The sequence below is a fragment of the Mustela nigripes genome, chromosome 8 (genome assembly GCF_022355385.1).
Source record: "Mustela nigripes isolate SB6536 chromosome 8, MUSNIG.SB6536, whole genome shotgun sequence".
NCBI classification, from domain to species: domain Eukaryota; kingdom Metazoa; phylum Chordata; class Mammalia; order Carnivora; family Mustelidae; genus Mustela; species Mustela nigripes.
The window spans coordinates 6781219-6802118 of NC_081564.1; the positions used below are offsets into that span (position 1 = coordinate 6781219).

General features: G+C 42.7%; 2 protein-coding genes across 5 annotated transcripts in view; both read left to right on the top strand.

Moving 5' to 3' along the window:
- The window catches only part of CLIP1 (CAP-Gly domain containing linker protein 1), a 126472-nt gene extending 112245 nt beyond the window's left edge, over positions 1 to 14227 (top strand). For all 3 annotated transcript variants that reach the window (XM_059408332.1, XM_059408335.1, XM_059408333.1), the window contains 6 exons: positions 3004 to 3056; positions 8956 to 9073; positions 9153 to 9303; positions 9920 to 9969; positions 12097 to 12221; positions 12568 to 14227. In XM_059408332.1, the coding sequence (XP_059264315.1) occupies positions 3004 to 3056; positions 8956 to 9073; positions 9153 to 9303; positions 9920 to 9969; positions 12097 to 12221; positions 12568 to 12793 (723 nt within the window). In that variant the 3' untranslated portion in view covers positions 12794 to 14227. The remainder of the gene's footprint in view (positions 1 to 3003; positions 3057 to 8955; positions 9074 to 9152; positions 9304 to 9919; positions 9970 to 12096; positions 12222 to 12567) is intronic.
- Positions 14228 to 16527: 2300 nt separating this feature from the next.
- VPS33A (VPS33A core subunit of CORVET and HOPS complexes) overlaps positions 16528 to 20900 on the top strand; it is a 20956-nt gene continuing 16583 nt past the window's right edge. The window contains exons 1-4 of one of the 2 annotated variants that reach the window (XM_059408337.1): positions 16528 to 16683; positions 18909 to 18974; positions 19424 to 19551; positions 20428 to 20614. In XM_059408337.1, the coding sequence (XP_059264320.1) occupies positions 16582 to 16683; positions 18909 to 18974; positions 19424 to 19551; positions 20428 to 20614 (483 nt within the window). In that variant the 5' untranslated portion in view covers positions 16528 to 16581. Of the gene's footprint in view, positions 16767 to 18908; positions 18975 to 19423; positions 19552 to 20427; positions 20615 to 20900 lie in introns of both variants that reach the window. The other variant, XM_059408338.1, reaches the window with a different exon arrangement.

The following is a 20900-nucleotide window of genomic DNA, read 5'->3' on the forward strand; positions in this document are numbered from 1 at the left end:
AGACCAGCAGTGTTACATTTTGATCAGGTCCACTGACAGGGCTTGTGTTAAATTTTGATCAGGTCCACTGACAGGGCTTAGAAGCAACAACAGTCCAATATTAGTGAGTACACTTAGCACCTAGATTTTTTTTTTTTAATGTGTTTCTGCATTGAAAAGATTCTTTAGGGCGCCTGGGTGGCTCAGTGGGTTAAGCCGCTGCCTTCGGCTCAGGTCATGATCTCTGGGTCCTGGGATCGAGTCCCGCGTCCGGCTCTCTGCTCAGCGGGGAGCCTGATTCCTCCTCTCTCTCTGCCTACTTGTGATCTCTCTCTGTCGAATAAATAAATAAAATCTTTAAAAAAAAAAAAAAAGATTCTTTAAAGAAATGGCTGATTCCAGGGCTAGGGCAGAGAGGGTACAAGACGAGCCTGGAATATCTTGTATACCAGGATGAAAGGAAGTACTTAAACAGTACTGGAGATTACGGGGCGCCTGGGTGGCTCAGTGAGTTTAGCCTCTGCCTTCGGCTCAGGTCATGATCTCAGGGTCCTGGGATCAAGCCCTGCATCAGGCTCTCTGCTCAGCAGGGAGCCTGCTTCCTCCTCTCTCTCTCTCTCTGCCTGCCTCTCTGACTACTTGTGATCTCTGTCAAGTAAATAAATAAAATCTTTAAAAAAAAAAAAACAAAACTACTGGAGATTAGTCAGAAGCATATCATAATCATGTCGAAAGGGCTCCCACTGACCAAATCTGGGAAAATTTGAACATCAGAAGAAATATTGATAGGAATGGAGTATAGCTTATTGAATAACATTAGAATAACATGCTGTGTCATGGAAATGATGTATTTAAATATAAATAAATAAAGGAAAATGACATTTGGTGAAATGACAGCTAATAAATAGGTGAAATGATGGAATTAGAAAATCACCACTGGGTAGCCGTGATGATAGTACTTCATTTAGGGAAGATGCATCAGTTGGTGCTAAAAGAAATGGGTTGATGTTTTGCTAGGAGCCGGATGCTTACACATTTTCAAAGAATCTCTTCACAAAATACATATTAATTACAAAGAAAAAAAAAATCATACCTTTACAGTGGAGAAACATGGATGATACTTCTTCACCCAAGTGATCAAAGTTACCCTTATCAAAAAACAACCCAGTGTGTGCCTTATGATCCCTGTTGAGGACAACACAAGATCAGTTCTGTCGTATTCCTGCCCCAAAGTGTGTGCTCTGACTCTCCTCATATGGAAGCATCAGATGAATCCAAATTGACCTTGTGTTGGCTTGTGTGGCTTCAGACTGTCAAGGTCACAAAAAATAAGGAAACAATGAGGAACTAGATTAAAGCAGTAGAGTTACTAGATGAACTTATCAACCTGGACTGGGTCCTCGAGCAGAAGAAGGGAAAAATGTCATCTCCTATGAAGAAGTCCGTACCATAAGCATTCCAGATTTCTGTTCCGTGGAAATTCAGGCACAGTGCACCCTCCAATAAAGAGGGAGAGTCTCTGCATACTTGTTCTTTAAAGTGTTGAATGATTTTTCACGTTTGTTAATAACTTATTTTCTCTGTTGAGTCCCTGGCCTTTTTATCTTCATTTATCTTCATTGTAGGTACTTCTCAGTACCCACTTTTAATCATAAAACAGCTTCCTTGTTTAAAAAATAAATATAAACTGTAGAAAAGGGCGAAGGGAAAAAAACAAGAAAGCCCCTCATCTCCACATCCCACTCTCCAGATGTTCCCCCTCTTATTTTAGTTGTTAAGGTTTGTCTCCCACCCCTTTCCCTTCCCTTCACTCTTTAAAATTTTCTAAATATTTTTTGTGAATTACTCATGCAGCAAAAGCATACATCTTCAGTGGACGAGGAAAGCAGTGTTTAAATCGAAAAAACTATATGTTTAATCTCAATAGATTTTGTGTTTAATATAATTTTATGTTCAAAACACAGAGTTATGAAAAAAACAAAAAAAACCACACAGAGTTACGTATATTTAAGAACTTTAAAAGTATGAAGACACAGCAAAGCATATGCATAATTGATACAAAATCAGAAATAAGACCATACCTCCATACAGTGAGTGAGCTAGTAGCTTGAATTCTGGGCTCTTGGAGACCATTCCATAATCTTTGGTGTTGTCTTTTGATTTGGAAAAAACAAACAAAACTCACAAAAGAAGTGAGTCTCATCCCTTAGTTTTTTGTTTTTTTGTTTTAAATATTTATTTATTTATTTACCTGGTGGGGGGTGTGTGGCGTAAAGAGCACAAGCAGAGGGAGAAGCAGGCTTCCCACTGAGCAGGGAGCCTGACCAACAGACTCGGTCTCCATCCCAGGACCCTGGGATCATGACCTGAGCCCAAGGCAGACACTTAACAGACTGAGTCACCCAGGGGCCCCTCACCCCTTAGTTTTATTAACAGTGTGAGTTGAAATTCGTATTTCAATATAATAAACTCTGTGTGGTATAGATCAGGGGGCGGGAGTGAATCTTCTCTCACAGGAGTAATTAACTGAATGTTTTGTTTTTCACCCTTCATGGAATAATAGAATTTTAGAACTAAAGGGCGACTGGAAATTCTCTTCTAACTTCCTTGTATTATAGGTGAGAAACCAGTGCCTGGAATGTGGAAGGGATGAAATGAAATGAGTAAACAGCCTGTTCCTAGCGCACCATGAGTTAGTGACACTTAGTGACACTTGCTCTGTGTGATTTCAGTAAAGGAGCCAGAATGTTAACAGTGAAGTTTTCACTCATTCATTTAAGAAATGAAAGAAACATTTATCGAATGTTGAAGATACAGCCTGTACTGAGGAAGGGGAGTCATCCGGGTCATAAATGATTTATAAATTAACAACTGTACATGATGTACTAACCACTGCTCTTTTTTCACTCTCCTGGCCCACTGATTTATCCATCCTGGCCTGGGAATGGGACATGTGGGATGAGAAATAGCTCTCTCTCTCTGGACTTTTGTAACGAACTGAACTTCCTGTGTGTTTTTTTCCAGCTAGAAGAGGAGAGATCTGTGCTCAATAATCAGTTGTTAGAAATGAAAAAGAGGTAGGTTTTCTTTTTGTGTTTATTGTTGCGTGTATGTGTTTAATTAGGAAAATGTCAGAACACGATGTGACTTGTAGAAAATATGCTACCTCCTCATATTCAGAAATTTGGATTATGATAGTTTGGTCCTCGTGATTAATAAATGATGAAAATGTATTTGCAAAAGTTATGGTATTCATTACCAAGACAAAGAATAGGTTAATTTTTAAGCCTTTTTCAGTTGCATTTATTCATAAGTGTTCTAAAATCGGATTGTCTCATTACATTGTTGTTACCTCATTTTCAGGAGCTAAAAATGCTGTTAATTTTACAAAGAGTAATTGATCGGCATATAAATACTGATTGCATTATATAAAAATGATAACTTTTCAATAATAATAGCATCAATTTGAATTGTTTGTCCAAAAAAAAAAAAAGAGAGAGAGAGAAAATAGCTTTGTTCTTGTTCTTTCGTGATAATCCAATGATATGTAAGTGGAAACCTTCTAGCACTTTTGAGTAAGCATAAACCGGCCCCGAGAAATAACCGCTGAGAAGCCTGACGCTTCTTTACCGCGACCGTCTGTCTGTCTGCTCTTCGAGAACGTGCGGTTTGTGTCTAGAGAAATCCTGCGCTTTACGCCGCCCGCCGAGCCGCCGCGGGGCGCGCTCCGGCCGAGAACCGCCGCCGCGCGGTACCGCGTGGACGAGCCCCGCCACGGCGACGCGCTTTTTTTCTTAATGACACTAAAAATAACTCTCCAAGAATATCTGAACCGAGAGCTCGTCCGTGCTCTCTCGCAGTGTCTTATCCGGGTCAGGCAGGAGGACGCCCCCTCCCCGCCGACTGGTGGGCTCCGCGGGGCCGGCTGTCCCCTCCCCCACCCCGCACCCGGCGCGGCGGTTGCTTAGGAACCGAGGGCTTCATCACCCACAGAGTCGTGGGAGCCGCGAGCTGCTCTGGCGGGCGCTAGGCCTGCGTCCAACAGCGCCTTCCCTCCTTCCTTTTTCTTTCTTTTCATTAAGAAGTACTAAGATTCGTTCTTCTGAGAAGTTTCCCACCAGAAGGCGCGCACGTGTCGTCCGCGCCCCCGCCCCGGTCCCGCCAGCTGGTCCGCGGGCGCGGGGAGCTGTGCGACCCGCCGGCCCTTCCTTCCGGCCCGCGTGCGGGCGGCCGCCGCGCTGCCCCCGGGGGTGGGGGGGGGCGCCTCAGGATATTGGGTTTTACATAGTTTTTTTCAAGAGAGCCTCCCGATGCAGTAGTCAGCGGGGTGTGAGGACAGTCGCGGGGCTTACTCCCGGGGCACTGCGGTCAGCGAGCATATGGAAACGGGCTGGTGGAAGCCGGCGGGCGCGGGCCGTAGCCCTTTGTATTCGTGATCCACAAACCTGATCTCAGAGCCGCCCGGTGGTGTAGGGCGGGGGGTGCACTTACAAACGGGGAAACGGAGGCCCGAGATGGCAGGCGGCCGGCCAGCAACCCGGACGCAGGCCTCAGGTCCCCGAGGGCTTCCTGTTTTCATGCTGCCTCTTTGCTCACTGTGCATTTATTTTATTGTTACTCTTAAATCTTTTTTTTTTTTTTTCCTTAGAATAAAGCTGCCATGCTTCCCTAGTCTTTACCATGTGACTTTAAATTACATGCCTTTCAAAATGTGCTCAGGCATGTGACTTTTTTCATGGCTTAAAAAGATGAGCTAAGTTTGGGTGCGTGCTAAGGCCACTGTTTATGTCCCCAACTTTGCTCCCATTTTTGAGTTCTGGATGAGTTTAGGAGATAGTCTCCTGAAAATTACTCTCTATATCAATAAATGCAGATAGAGGTGGCATTTTTTTCTGAAAGTGAAAATTTTAAAAACCTAACTTCTCCTGTTTTGCCCTATTCTATTGCCAAATTAATCCTCGTGGACCGTTATGTCTGAAATCTGAATGCAAATATATTGTAGCTAACAATTTGGACCCTTAAATGCCTGCTAAAAGCCAGTTTGACAATGGATTCATAGGTCGGTGTGTGTGTGTATGTGTGTGTGTGTGATAGTTAAGTAAATTGAGCATGGGGTGCTGAAAAGAATTTGATATGCTCTTAATTTAAAAGGCTGAAAAGTACTTAAGCCATAAAGGTATTTTCAATGTTGTTCATGCAAGAAGAGAAGTCTTAGACAAGAATTTAATTGAGAAGTGATCTCTGAACATACATAGTCAAAGTATTAGCTAACTGTGTCATTCAAATGGTCATCGTATTGAAGGGCAGAACTTATTCCTGACCTGTAGGCCCAAACTACTTACCATTCAGTAGTAGCATTGTCCTGTATTTGCTACAGTCTTTTGGTATCTGAACATTGAATTGCAGGCAACATGTAGTAAAGGCTTTTCTCCTAACATAAACACGTAATCATTATTTTGGAAACTGGTTTCCAAGTTAGGCAGACCTCTTTCAAAACAGGCTTCCAGACAGCTGAGAGAGCAGAGCCAACCTTGAATTGCTCTGCCTGACGGAAGTGGAGAAGCAGGTTCCTCTATCTACTGAAGCTTAGAGCAGATTGGGGAACGTGGTTGGCTTCCCTCCCTTCTCCAGGCTTTGTGGTGTCACGGAGAGCCCAAATCTCAGATGCAGACTCTTCGGAGTCCTAATTAATTCAGTTAGTGTAAATGCAGGCTAAACGTCAGGAACCGAAACTGGTTGGCGATACGGAGTCTGAAGAGGTCCTGTGCTACTTCGGCTCATTAAGCTCACTGTGGGTTGCTGACTGTCTGACTGTCTCGAGCTTGCGCTACTTACCAATGCTCATTTCACCCTCTCTTTTCCCTTCCCTACTCCTGCTTCCTTTGCTCTATCTGTGTGTCTTTAATGGTAAGACTAAAGAAAGTCTATCCACGTTATAATAAATAAACTTAATATATTTTTAGTAAAACAAATTGTTGTATATATTTTTTGGCTGCCTTTGTCCCTCTGTGTCTTGCTTTTGTTTTGTAAAATATTCTCAGCAGTACATACACACACACACACACACACCCCACACACCAGTTTTATACCTATATACTGCAAAGAACTTCGGCGCAAATTTAGCTCTCCTTACTATACCTGCATTTCTCTTCATGTTTCTAATATTTGGTTCTTGTTATCTTGCATTTTTAAAGCTTGCCCAGTAACACTTTAAGGTATTTGCTTCATTACTAGAATTTATTTCTTTAGTAAGTAGTAAGGAAAGAATCTGGATAATATGTTCCCCTTGGGGGAAAGATTTCTGGCCCCCATAGCTATTCTTTCAGATCATGTTTATCTTCCCTTCTTGATACTTGAAGTGACAGCAAGTCACTCTGGCCAGCATGGCTACAAGGTAACAGAGGGGTGACCCCCCGCAGTGTGCTTTGTGACTCAGATGTCAGTAACCTTGGCATAAGTGACTTAAATTAGTCCCTCTTAGTTTGCGCAGTGGGATTAGGGCTTAGAAATAGCCTAAGAAGCCAGCAACAAAGATCTGCCATAAAGACGAGCTGCCAAAGGCTCCTTGTCCTGTCATCTGGTCTATAAATCACAAGGCGGATCCCTTTCTTAACGTGTCTTTTGATCACTTGTACAAGAAACGTTCTGCTTGCCATCTTCTTAGAAAGCAGCCCCCCCTTACGGGTTGTGTGTATGTGATAAACAGATGAAAGTTCCTGTACTTTTTTCCTTCCGCCAGCTGGTGGTGTCTCTATCCCTCCCTAACACAAAGACCGGGTGAGACTTGGGCTACTTAGAGTTCAGATTATAGAAGAACTAATAACCCCCCAAATGCTGGTATTTTTCAGTAAAAACATTAAAAACTACATTTTTTCAGATTTCACTTGGATTTGTAACAAGTGAAACTCTCGAAATAGTTTTTACAATAGAATAAACTACCAAATAAGTTTAATTGAAAGTTAAGGAGCCCCAGATTTTTGGGGTAACTTCGGATAACATCAGATGTTTACTTTCCAGGTGGAAGAAGATGTTTACTGTTCATTCCTTCCATTAAAATTTTTGCTTTGTTTTAACCTAAACAAGATCCTGTTTCCAAGCAAGATGTTGTTCACTTAGTGATTTAACAGCACCAATACCCACCCCCTCTCCAGTGTTCATATCAGGCTTGGGTGTTGAATTCAAGAAATTCCTGTAAGTCTCAGATTCTTTTCTTACTACTTATCATCCTGAAGTGTAAGTGTAAGCCACACAACAAGATAAAAACAACACTTATATTTTCATCTTCGTGTAGAATTTCAATTTACCATAAATCATGAGAATTCTGTAATTCGTGTGCCGGATATCTTGGGTCTCACTAACCAGACATACATTCTGCCATTTCTAACTTGGGCCTCAGTTTCCAATCCTTCCAGTCAGTTCTAAAACAGACTGAACCATGACATGCCCAGCATTCACTCAGTTCCTTCTTCTAGAACGGGAGCCATCTGGCTGCTTGTCGTTGAAGTTTTGAACTCTCACTGAATCATCTACACCAATGCAGTGTTGTGGGTTGGATGGCCTTAGGGCCAGCTAGGACCTTTTTACCCAGTCTGTGTTTTTCCCAAAATTTTTTTGAGATTCAAGGACTTTTCCCCTCTTGTTTCATACTGCACATAATTTTTAAAACCTTTTCATTTTGAAATTTAAGATTTACAGAAGAATCTCAGAGGCAGTACAGAGAGTCCTCACGTACCCTGTGCCCCGTGGCCCTCAATATGCCCATTGTATACTCCTTGGTACATTTGTCCAAACTGAGAAAGCAACATTGGTTCCATGTGCTTAGCTAGACTCTAGACTTCATTCAGATTTCCCCAGTTTTCCCATTAATGTCTTTTTCCTCTTCTGGGATTCAGGCTAGGAAACCACACCGCATTCAGGGGTCGTGCGTCTGCAGCCTCCTTCAGTCTGGCACAGTTCCTCAGTCCGTCCTCATCTTTCATGACCTTGGCACTTTGAATGCATGTAATTTTTACAACAAAAATTTAAATAAACACACACACTTAAACGCACAGGAGCTTGCCCTTCTGGGTTTTATCAGTTGTGTCTTTGCCCTCCGTCCCTGTCTTCCCTTCATCTTCTCCTTCCTTTTTCCAGCCCTGGACTCCAGGATAAATGTTTCCCTCTCCTTAAGGCCTGGTCCCATTCCCTCTGCTGACAACCAAATGCTGAGACAGGCTGAGAACATAAACCAAGCACTCTGACCGTCTCCCTCCTGACTCCTCCCCGCCCATCCTTTCTCGTTCTACACCTGGAAATCCATTTTTAACATTTCTGTTCCAGCCTTTATGTAATTACCTTTCATCTCTATGAGCAACGTAATGTCCTTTTTCCACATTCTGTGGATGAAAAGTCATACCCTTTCAGTATGAATTGCAGTAATAGCCTTTGCTACTGTTTTGGCCCATGAGATCTCAAAAACACATTCTCGGAAGTTGCCAAAAATTACTGAAATTAGTGAGAACCAACCGATACCTCCAGCATAAAACTGCTCTGCATGACATCTGTGTATACTCGCTTTGCATGTGTGTATTTTAATTGTTGTTATTGCTTGGTAATAATTTATTCAAGAAGTAACAGAATTCAGTTGGGAGGGGGTAGATTTTAAAAGAATTCTTTGGGGGTAACAGTCTTGTTTTGTTTTGTTAATTCTCCGTCTTCCGAAGTTATTAACTTGTTTCTTTAAATTCAAATGGATACAATGATATGCAGATTCTGCATGTCTTTGCGTAGGTAAACTTGTTCTCCTTCACAGTGAGTAAAATTTCAAGTAAAATTTTGCAAGCGTCATAGCCTCAGCCCCCTTCAAAACTTCCCCGCGATACGTTTTTCTTTATTGTTAACTCAAGTTAATGTGTCTGTTCTAGGACTGTTACACACCCACCACTCTCTCGGTTGATTTCTGGAATTTTTTTTTTTTTTAACTCTTTGGTCTTTTAGAGAATCCAAGTTAATAAAAGACGCAGATGAGGAAAAAGCTTCCTTGCAGAAATCCATCAGTATTACTAGTGCCTTACTCACCGAAAAGGACGCAGAGCTGGAGAAACTGAGGAATGAGGTAGAGTACCCTGTGAGGGGGCCGGGCCGCTGCCTCCTCTGTTCCAGCTGCGAGCCTAAGCTAACGCGCTGCGTTTCAGGTCACAGTGCTCAGGGGAGAGAGCGCCTCCGCCAAGTCCTTGCATTCGGTCGTTCAGTCTCTGGAGTCTGATAAGGCGAAGCTTGAACTCCAGGTCAAGAACTTGGAGCTCCAACTCAAAGAAAACAGGCGGCAGCTCAGCAGCTCCTCAGGTAAAGTGATGGCCACGGGGGGCTTCTTTCCCACCCCGCCGCTTCCCGCAGAGGACCTGTTTCCCGTGAGATGACCTTGGAAGGCGGCTGGGCTGCCCCTGACCTACCCCCTCTGCTTTTGGCTCTCTCCCACCACTGACTCAGATAAGGGCTAGTCATGACCCAGGTCTTGCACACGGGGACGTGCCTGGCATGCCCCCTTCCGGAGCGTTGGCAGTGACAGGAGCTGTAAGTGACAGCTGCCCTCCCAGTAGCCTCGGTGGGCTCTGAAAGGGAGCTGCCCGGACCGGGAGCCCAGGTGGTCCCTTTGTGAGCAGGTGACAGCTTGCTTTGCCACTTGAGGTCCCAGGTGGGTGTGGCGGGCATCTTCCATAGTGGGGGGCCATCCCTGAGGGAGAAGACAGGCAGGGGAGGGCCAGCCTCTGTGCACCATGTCTGCCCCTCGGGGCTCCAGATGCCCCACAGGAACCCATGTACTGTTCCCAAAGAGGCCCATTTGGGAATTTCACGTGAAAATATGTGTCTGATACTGGCTCGTTGGTTGCAGTAACACCAGGGGAAAAAAGATGGACGTGTTGTGAATCCCCCTTCTTTTTTTTTTTTTTTTAAATATAAGGCAATACTGATACTCAGGCAGAAGAAGATGAAAGAGCCCAGGAGAGTCAGGTAATACTCCCCCACCCTTTTTTTTTTTTTTTTTTTTTTGCTTGGCTTACTATTTTAAAAGATCATTTAACTTTTTGAAGAGGTGGTATGTTCATATGGTCTAAACAATCAGTAATATTAAAAATATATACAGTAGAGAGGTGCCTGGGTGGCTCAGTCATTAAGTTTCTGCCTTTGGCTCAGGTCATGATCCCAGCATCGTGGGATCGAGCCCCACATCGGGCTCCCTGCTCCATGGGAAGCCTGCTTCTTCCTCTCCCACTCCCCCTGCTTGTGTTCCCTCTCTTGCTGTGTCTTTCTCTGTCAAATAAATAAAATCTTAAAAAAATATATATATATATATATACATACATATATACAGTAGAAAATCTCCATCCACACACCATCTCTCATCTGCTCAGTTCCCAGGCTGTCAAACAGGTAATCATTCTTATTGGTGCCTTTTTAAAGAATCTTTCTAGAGATGTGAAAACATATATATAAAAAACAAAACTACTTGTCTCTTTCCTCTCCTTTTTGACACAAGTGGTGGCATATCTGGTCTTTTTAGTAGCTGTATAGTATTCCCTTATATGGATGTTTTGTGATTTAATCAGTTCCTTGTCAGTTGACATGACATTTGGGATGTTTTTGATCTTTCAGGTGTATTAGGAACAATGCTATAATGAAGTATCTTGAACATCTATCATTTTGAAGATATACTACTATTTAGTTAAGACAGATTCGTAGAAGTAGAATTGCTCTGTCAAAAGATTCCTTGCTCCTCTTGACCTTAAAAAGACAGAGTTCTTGAAAACTATTTCCCTAAAGCCACAATTATCAAACAGCCTTAGTTTTAAAAATAGGATTATATGGAGGCAAACTATTCCATGTTTAGAAATAAATGGCACATAAACAACTAATGTCCACCTTCAATTTTAATAGTACATTTTGGATATATTTATTCTGTTCAAAACTCAAAGGCATAAAAAACCATCATCTTCAAAGAAAAATTTAGTGAGTTTATAGTTTGTTTTAGTTCTCCAACATCTCCTTTGAAAGACATGAAAAGATTCAACAGATGCACTAACTCACCTTAATAGTGTTGTCTGCTTGGTCTGTGCTTTTGTCTGATAAGCATAGACTCAATTAACCGTGTTTTCTTTTCTCCTTTCCTTTCTGCTTCCATCTGTTTCATCTGCCGCTGCCAACACTTTGTTCCAATCAGCAAATGGTTTGTTTTATGTTTCCTAATTTGTGAGCATGCGTGAGTGTGTGTGTGGTTTGCCACGATACTTAAATGCATTTTGTGACTTTTTCTTCTTCCTGCGGTGTGGCTCCTAACATGATAAAGCCTTAGAAAACGGACCCCCCACTTCAGTGTTGGAAGGGGTCTCCTGCTGAGAATCCTGAAGCTAGTGGTTGCTAGCTCTGTTTCAGAACTTGCCCTAGCAGGAGAAGTCGGGCCAATATTTCTTTAAAAAGTGAAATATTTCACTTTTAATATTGTAAAGTGGGATTTATTCAGTGGATATTTAGAGAAATTGGACCTTTTTTATTATATATGAGGGAAAAAATGTTTTTAAATTAATGTGCCCTTGGTTTGAAAGGAGACATTAGGACAAGAGTGTCTCCTCCTGATGGTCACCTCATTGTCCCACTGCTCAGTGAATCTTGGCACAGGTGCTCCTTGAACATGTGGTACCTGAGTGCTGTTCTATCGCGTGTGCCACTGTCTCCTCAGCGGAAACGGAGCTTGAGCCTTCGCTTTGAAACACCTCCATTTTTCTCTTACAATGACATATGCTGACTGTTCCCTGGGACCAGTCAGTAGATGTTAAGCAGTGGCTGGAGGGGAATTTCCATGAACTTGTCCAAATCTACAGAGCCTAAAAGTTCTGGATTTGTCCCAGAGTTTAATGGAACAAATGACTGGTTAGGTTTTTTGTAGAATTTTGTATATGTATGTGTGTATATATAAACCACTTAAACGTGGACTCAGTAATGGCCACCATCTGCCCCTCCCGTGATGCCAGCACATTCCGCAGCCATGGCGTGAGAGTATGCTTTCATGACGTTCTTGATCCTCCAGTGTGCATTTTAGACATTTCATACATTTGTGTCTTTTTTTTTTTCCGGACAAATCAGATTGATTTCCTGAATTCAGTAATAGTGGACCTTCAGAGGAAGAATCAAGACCTCAAGATGAAGGTGGAGATGATGTCCGAAGCAGCCCTTAATGGGAACGGCGATGACCTAAACAACTACGACAGGTATTTTATATTAAGCAATGCTGATCAGAACCTTCGTTCCACCAAAATGAAGGTTTTTAAAGTTACAAGTTCTCCAGTGGATTGGAGAAACAATTGTCTTGGCCATAAATCGATTTCCATAAATCTGGCAAGAGAGTGATGTAGCACTCTATAAATGATTTGATGGGAGAGTTTCAAGTGTGGACTGTAGAACGACCAACTTGAATTAAATGTATGACATATACTTGAGGCTCCCAGACTTGTCCATAAGTAGTTCTTGCTTCTTTTGTGTTCATTGCAACTGATGCTGTCTCAGAATTTCATCTGATAGAGATGAGTTTCTGATCATACACATTAACCTTCGTAGTGATGACCAGGAGAAACAGTCCAAGAAGAAACCTCGCCTCTTCTGTGACATATGTGACTGCTTTGACCTCCACGACACAGAGGACTGCCCCACCCAGGCACAGGCGTCAGAGGACCCCCCCCACTCCACACACCACGGCAGTCGGAGCGAGGAGCGCCCGTACTGTGAAATCTGTGAGGTGTTCGGGCACTGGGCCACCCACTGCAATGACGACGAGACATTCTGATGGACCCAGCCTCGCGCCGGGCTGTCAGGGGCGCGGGCACGTAGGCGACAGAACGCAACAGAACACCAGCATCCTGTGTGCAGACTTCCGGAGAACCCACGTTATTTTTGACCCCACCCACAAATCTAAGAAAATATTTTGAGCTTCAGTAAATCACCTTTTAGTCTCCCCTTAGAATTTGAAATAATAAATAATTAGTGGGTGAGTTTTCACCTCTAATTTTGTCTTCTTGATTTTTAAAAGTTCTGACAAGACATTGCACCAGATGCCATTACATTTACTGCCCCGAGGGAACCCTCCTAGAACAATCCCTACCCTCACAATACCTTATTTAAGTAACTTTAAATTATGCTGTTACTTTTCATATTTGCACTAAAAATTTCCAGGCTGCGTTTGTATATTTAGATGTTTGGGTTAAGCTCTGACACTGGAATGAGTTGGAAAAATGTGCCATTTTGCATTTTCATCTACTCATTTAAAGTATTTTATTCTTAAAGAAGTATCTGAGCTCTTTGCACTACCTGTTGTCAGTAGTGCCTTTATTTCAGGCTTGATAATACTTGGGTGTGATTATAAAATCATGAAGCAGGTAAAGGGAGGGGGCAGCCCCAAACTGCTGTGGGGACATTTTATAATCTATATGCTGCACCTACTCACTCGACTGTGCTGTTTTGTTCATTGGTTTTGCATAATTTCAGCTTCTATATATTATATGTATATATTTTTAAAAAAAATCTATATTTTGGGAAAAAACAATGACTTTCTTTTCAGATTTTTACCTTTATGAAAAAGAAAACACATCAAGACATGATGAACTAGGCCAGAATATAACATCATGTGGCTTTGCAACTGTTTTTTTCTGTTTTCACTTTGTTTCTTTATCAGATATAAATAACTGGGAGAGTTTTCTCCAAATCTGTTTCTTTCTCCAGCAGATATCCCCAGCAGTCAATTAACTAGATAATAAGCCACAGTAAAACACCTAAATTAACCAGTCTGCAATCTTTACAAGTTTTTTTTTTTACCGTGTTCCTAGATGAATGTACGATGAGAAATTCAACATTAATAATTTTGGAGTTTCTTATCACAAAAAATAAAAATGAAGGACCTCAACCATCAGAAGTTTATCAACCAGTTTGAATCTATTTATCTTCATTTGAATGTCTTTTAGAATATGTAAAAAGTAATAAATGTGTCTTCCATGCTACATGTATAATAAGAACTTCTATAATTGTATATATGCCTTTGATGTATTTTTCCCCTCAAGATTATCAAACATGTGTCTGACAAGTGAAAAATCTGTAATGAGTTGAAATTTTTGGTTATAAACATATTATAATAGGAAGTGTTTCACAAACAAAAATGTAAAGCAGTATTAAAATTTGAGAAAACAAGTGTTCTGTATCTACTTTAATAAATGGTTCTTTTTTGCCAGTGGTAGTAAACTGGTATTATTGTTTTACTTGTTTATATTATTTATTCTCAGGTTTATTTGTCTATGTTTTTTCTTAAATGAGCAAGCACTATATATCCAAATAGAAATTTCTACTGCAATCTTGTTGATAAACAGCTTTTAAGAAATCAATGTATCCCCCCCAAAAAAGAAAACGTATTCCCATCTCAAAGCATCCTATGACCCACTTAACATCAAATCAATACTACGATTATTATCCATTGCTATATCACACTGTAATACCTGACAAAAATATAAATGGCACAAGATAGTACCAACTATCAATCCATAGTGTTTTAGAAATTCTGAACGTTGCTATGATGTTCAGCAAAATGATTACTGAACCAAAAATTTGTTTTATGAGCACAGATTCCCCAAAAGGTCTCGCCGAGATATTTCCAAAGCGGTTATTAGTTGAACAAGAACATTACTTTAACCTAAGTAATACCCTGTCACTAGTCCTAGACTTCAGTACTAACCAAAGGGGATTAAAAGACTCAAACTATAAACTTACTGTGATACTCATTTTGCAATTTATACTTCGGTCAAATCATGTTGTACATCTGAAACTAATACAATGTTACATGTCAATTATATCCATAAAAACTAAAAAAACACTAAGGCCTACAATATTTATAGGGCAACTACAGCAGTATAGCAGTGTTTCCAAACATTTGGTCTCTACACAAGTTAAACACCTATGTTGATCATCTTCTAGCATCCTGATCCTGTCTGAGAAGGAGGGTTTATCATCCTGGTCTTGCTCATTTACATTCATGTGTGCTTGGGATTTCTAGCCTTGGGCATTTCAACTCTTAACTCTAAGTTAAAGCCTCATTTAACAGTTCATGACAAGGCCTGCTGAGCTCAACATGTATTCTCACAGATGGTGCTAAAATAATACACATTTTCAGTTGGGCAAAAAGCCTGCACATGTGACAATTTTTAAAAAAGATTTTTTAGGGGCGCCTGGGTGGCTCAGTGGGTTAAGCCTCTGCCTTCAGCTCAGATCATGATCTCAGGGTCCTGGGATTGAGCCCCACATCAGGCTCTCTGCTCAGCGGGGAGCCTGCTTCCCCCGCCCCCACCCTACCACCCCGCCTGCTGCTCTACTTATGATCTCTCTGTCAAATAAATAAATTTAAAAAAATAAAAATTTTTAAAAGATTTTTTAATTTATTTGACAGACACAGTGAGAGAGGGAATACAAAAAGGGGAAGTGGGAGTGGGAGAAGCAGGCTTCCCCCTGAGCGGGGAGCCCAAAGGGGGGCTGGTTCCCAGGTCCCTGGGACCATGACCTGAGCTGAAGGCCTTTAACGACTGAGCCACCTGGGCACCCCCAAGAACTTGTGATGCAGGTTGAGAAGCACTGTGAAAACTGGGTGGAGAAATAGGACATGGAACAGTGTGCATGAGTGGAAACAAGCTAGTTTAAAATCTAAATGGTTTTGATGGAATCATGGAATTGAGTGTACTAGTCTGTATATATGGATGATTGTTTGCTTTTCTGATTCATCCAGAACAGAAGAACAGAACAGAACAGAAATTCTGTTACTTGCCTACCCAGACTTAATGGTAGTTGTTTAGTGAGCCCTTTCTTCATACCACAGAGTGTACATAAAGGACTGAAGGAAGCATCCACTTGAAGACCCAACGTTTTTAAGCCTCTTTCACCTCCCAAATAGTCAATTTCCATCCTCCTCGAAGTACTGAGACGCACATATCCTCCTAAAACATTAGTTATTAAGCAGTTAAGGTCCAGGCACCCTTCTAAGCTTTCAATATGAAACATGATGTAAATTCCACCTTTTTGATCCTCACAACTCACAAGGTAACATACGAATTTTACTGATGGAACTGGATTCCACGAGGAATAGTGTATGTGTGAAATACCATGCAGTGGAAGTTTACCAGAAGAGCTAAACATCGACGTCCCATGACGGATTCCCTCAGCCGCTGTCCTTTTTCGTAAAGTTTAGCCTACAAACAGAGCAACGCGAAAGGCTGAGTGCTACAAAAGACTTCCATTATAGTGGGTATGCTTGCTGCTAAGAAGAACGAGTAGGGGGCCGGTCCCCGCCTCTCAACTCAATTCCCAGCGCCCAACGACTCCTGGACCGAGTCAGGGTCCGGATGGGGCTGGGGGGACGGCCTTGGGGAGTGTCGGGACCGACGCGGTAGAACAAACGGCAGGCGCTAGGGCCGGGAAAGACCGCAGACGCAAACCCAATTCAGTTTCCGGGTTTACGTGCTGTCGGTCGCCCCGGTCACGTGGCAGTACGGTCACGTGCCCGTGCCCGTGGGGCCTCGCCGAGGAAAGGGGCGGTGGGGCAAGATGGCGGCGCACCTGTCCTACGGACGAGTGAACCTGAACGTGCTGCGCGAGGCGGTGCGTCGCGAGCTGCGCGAGTTCCTGGACAAGTGTGCGGGAAGCAAGGTGAGGGACGGGAGGCAGTGTCAGTGCTCTCCAGCCGCCAGGCCGGCCTGGCCTAATCTGGCTCCTGACCGCCTGAGCTCCAGGTGTGTGAGGTCGCGGGGGCTTCCGAGGAGGGGAACAGGCGGGACCGGTGAGGCGGGGAGAGGGGCCTACTGGTAGGTCCGGAGGCGCACAGCTCGGATTCGGCGTGGCATAGCATTTGTTTTTATTGCAGCGCAGTAAGCCACTGTGGTATCTCAGCCACTTGAAACAGTTGTGTCAGGTGCCCTTCATGTCCAGAGGTCCAGCAGGTCTGGTGCTCCTGAGATCAGGACGCGTGGGGCGGGCGCGGCCCAAGGACATAGACGGTCCCGTGTCCCTGCATTACAGCGTGTCGTTGTATATCGAACCATCGAAAGTCTCCGAAGCACCAGCGTTTTACAACCTGCTGCTCACACGGATTATGAAATAAATTATAGTTATTTGAGGTTTTGCCGTGACCATTCTGAAGATTGTTTCTCCTGTTAGACGTTTACCACCACCCAGCTTACAGCTGAATGAGAAATGGTAGATCAGGGACTTGAAAGGATTTCTTCTAAGTGGTGTCACCTTTCTTCACTCCCCTTAGGATTTATCAGGCCTCCTTAAGTAATTGGCAACACAACTCCGAAAAGAAAAGGAAAACTGGGGAGTCAATAAGAGAAAAAAAAAAGCAGGCTAAGTCCTAGGTGCCCAGTTCAAGCTCAAGAAATGATACTGAAATCTGAATAAAATCATGGGTTGGATCAGTGTTAGTATCCTGGATATAATGTACTCTGGTTTTGCAAAATGTTTTTTTTTTTTTTTTAAAGATTTTATTTATTTATTTGACAGAGAGAGATCACAAGTAGGCAGAGAGGCAGGCAGAGAGAGAGAGAGAGGGAAGCAGGCTCCCGGCTGAGCAGAGAGCCCGATGCAGGACTCGATCCCAGGACCCTGAGATCATGACCTGAGCCGAAGGCAGCGGCTTAACCCACTGAGCCAAAACCCCTGGTTTTGCAAAATGTTACCACTGGGGGAAGCTGGGCAGAGCATCCAAGGGCTCTCTGTATTATTTCTTACAAATAAATGTTAATCTACACTTATCTCAGTAAAAATTTCAGTTAAAAAAGAGAACAGCGGGGCTCCTGGGTAGCTCAGTCCTTAAGCATCAGACTCTTGATTTCCGCTTAGGTCATGATCTCAGGGTTGTGAGAACCAGCCCCATGTGGAGCCTGCTTAAGATTCTCTCTTCCTGGGGCACCTGGGTGGCTCAGTGGGTTAAAGCCTCTGCCTTCGGCTCAGGTCATGATGCCAGCGTCCTGGGATAGAGCCCCAAATCGGGCTCTTGGCTCAGCAGGGAGCCTGCTTCCCTCTCTCTTTCTCTTTGCCTGCCTCTCTGCCTACTTGTGATCTCGGTCTGTCAAATAAATAAATAAAATCTTAAAAAAAAAAAAAGTTTCTCTCTTCCTCTTCCTCTGTCGCTCCACCCACCTGGTATGCACCCTCTATTTTTTTTTTTTAAAGCGGGGGAGGAAGAAATAACTCTGGGGATTAGTAGTAGAAAGGCTCATAAGGGCCCAGACCTATATCCAAGGTTTTAATTTTATATAATTTGATTATACGACATTTCCATAGAAAATACTAGGTTGAACTGTTGCCATTAGCAGTTTCCATCTCGTTCAGTCTAATAATTAATACCATGACACAGATACACAACAAACTATAGTTCCTTCTTTCTGTTGAGGACAGTGATTAAGTCTTAACTTCCCCATGACAGCATCACTGCGGCCCCTGTGTGGCTCAGTCTTTTAAGACTCCCAACTCCTGATATTAGCTCAGGTTGTGATCTCAGGGTCATGTGTTGGGCCCCAAGTTGGGCTCCGCACTCAGGGGAATCTGCTTGAGATTCTCTCTTTCCTTCTCCCTCTGCCCCTCCCTGCACACTCACTCACTCTCTGTCTTTCTCTCTGTCTCTAATAAATAAATCTTTAAACAAAACAAAACAAATAAAACAAAAACCCAGCAGAAGCATCACTTGTCCAGGGCTGGTTTTTCTTTAGACCTGTAAGATATGAATGTGGTTAGAGCCAATTAAAATTTTTGTTAATTCAGAGTTTGAAGCAAATATTCCTAGTACATATGACTGCTGTGTTTTTTTTTATTTTTTTGGTTTTGGTGAAATTCCTGATATTAACTATAACGAGAGTGCCCCTTCCATTCTACAGGCAATAGTTTGGGACGAGTACCTCACAGGACCATTTGGCCTGATTGCACAATATTCACTACTGAAGGTAAATTAGTTATGTGGGTTTTATTCAGGAATTAATAATTCTAAGCTTTAGCAATAATAGGATTTTACATTTTCCCCTGAGTAATTGGCTGGCAAAGCTCTTGGGCCCTTAGAGACACTGATACTAATGCATGTCTAACATTCTTCATACAGTGGTCCATTGGCCAGTGATTTTATGCTGATCCTAATTCTAGGGAAAATACTAGCCTTGTAGTAAGTGACCATTACCTAGTGTCACTAACGGTTTCTCGAGTGAGAGTCATTTGAATTCAGGTGCAGTAGCAGTGACTTAATCCTGAAACCTTGTCCTTTATACATCTGGATTTGGGGAAACTAAATTTTGCTAATCAAGTAATGTCATTCGGCTGGGATTGTTACTGATGTTTGAGTCTGGATATGACAGGTAAAGCTCAGGGTTTTTGTTAACCTTTTGTGTGTGTATTTTCCTAGGAACATGAAGTGGAAAAAATGTTCACTCTTAAAGGAAGTCGTTTGCCAGCAGCTGATGTCAAGAATATTATTTTTTTTGTCAGACCCAGGCTAGAACTGATGGATATAATCGCTGAAAATGTGCTCAGGTATCTCTCACAGCTTATGTTTGGTCCAAAAGCTGTCGGTTCTTCTCATGTTTTTAACGTACTGAGTCTCTTATGGGAGTTCCTCATCTTGTCAGTTCGGGGAAAGGTGGCCATTTAGAGAACAGGGTAGACGCGAAAGAGCCTAAGAGGGCAAATGGGAAACTCGTGAAGTTGTTCAAACAGTTGGAGAAGGGGATCATCATATAACCCCATTTTCTGGACAGCTAAAACTGGGACCTATACCAATAGAAAGGACAAAACCAAAACCTCAGATGGTTATTTTTCAATACGCTCAGTATAGTGTGCTTGACTTTCATAAGCAAAGTAAGTACGAGCTGATTAAAATTTAATACTGCATCCAATCTTTAAAGGAAGTTCTCAGCCCCGTCTGCTCTCTGTGGTACAGTTGATTGATGTGGCCCTTAAGATCTTAAAATCATATAGGCTATTTTGGGAAGTCCGCTGTCAAGGAGACTAGACCTGGGAGTCAAGATTGATCTTTCATTTCCTGTAAGACTGTGTCACTGCGTTGGTGGGGTTAAAGAATCATTTGTTTTCAGTAAGACACGGATATCCCGTTTCAATAAACCTGAGAGCTTTAAAGCCCCACAGAAAGTTTAAGAGAAAGTTAGAAAATGCATCACGAAACACTGGCTGTGAATCAATGACTCTTTCCCATGAGGGAAAGAGAGAGCAAAGGGGCAACTGTATAACAGTGTGTGAATCTGAAAGTCAGTATATATGTGTTTATCCAACCAGCATTTATTTAGCGCCTGCTGTGTGCCAAGGCAGTGGTAAGGCTCTGGGAGTAAAATAAGTAAAATAGCCTATGACTTGTGGCTGCTCGTAAGCTAACCAGCGTTACTTCATTTGCAGTGAAGACAGACGTGGTCCAACAAGAGATTTCCACATTTTGTTTGTGCCGCGACGTAGTTTACTGTGCGAACAGCGGTTGAAGGATCTGGGTGTTCTGGGATCCTTTATTCATCGGGACGAGTACAGCCTCGACCTCATTCCATTTGATGGGGATCTCTTATCCATGGAATCGGAGGGGGCGTTCAAAGTAAGTACGACATTCTCCCTTTCAATGTCAGACTTCAGTTTTTGTCTTATTTATGGGCACAACAGTGTCAGCGATGCTGTTTTCATCTGCATTTCTGTGACTTCCGTGAAGCTGAGCCTCTTTCCATGTGTTTATTGACATTTAAGATTTTTTCCTGTTCTGAGGGTGCCTGGGTGGCTCAGTGGGTTAAGCTGCTGCCTTCAGCTCAGGTCATGATCTCGGAGTCCTGGGATCGAGTCCCGCATCGGGCTCTCTGCTCAGCAGGGAGCCTGCTTCCTTCTCTCTC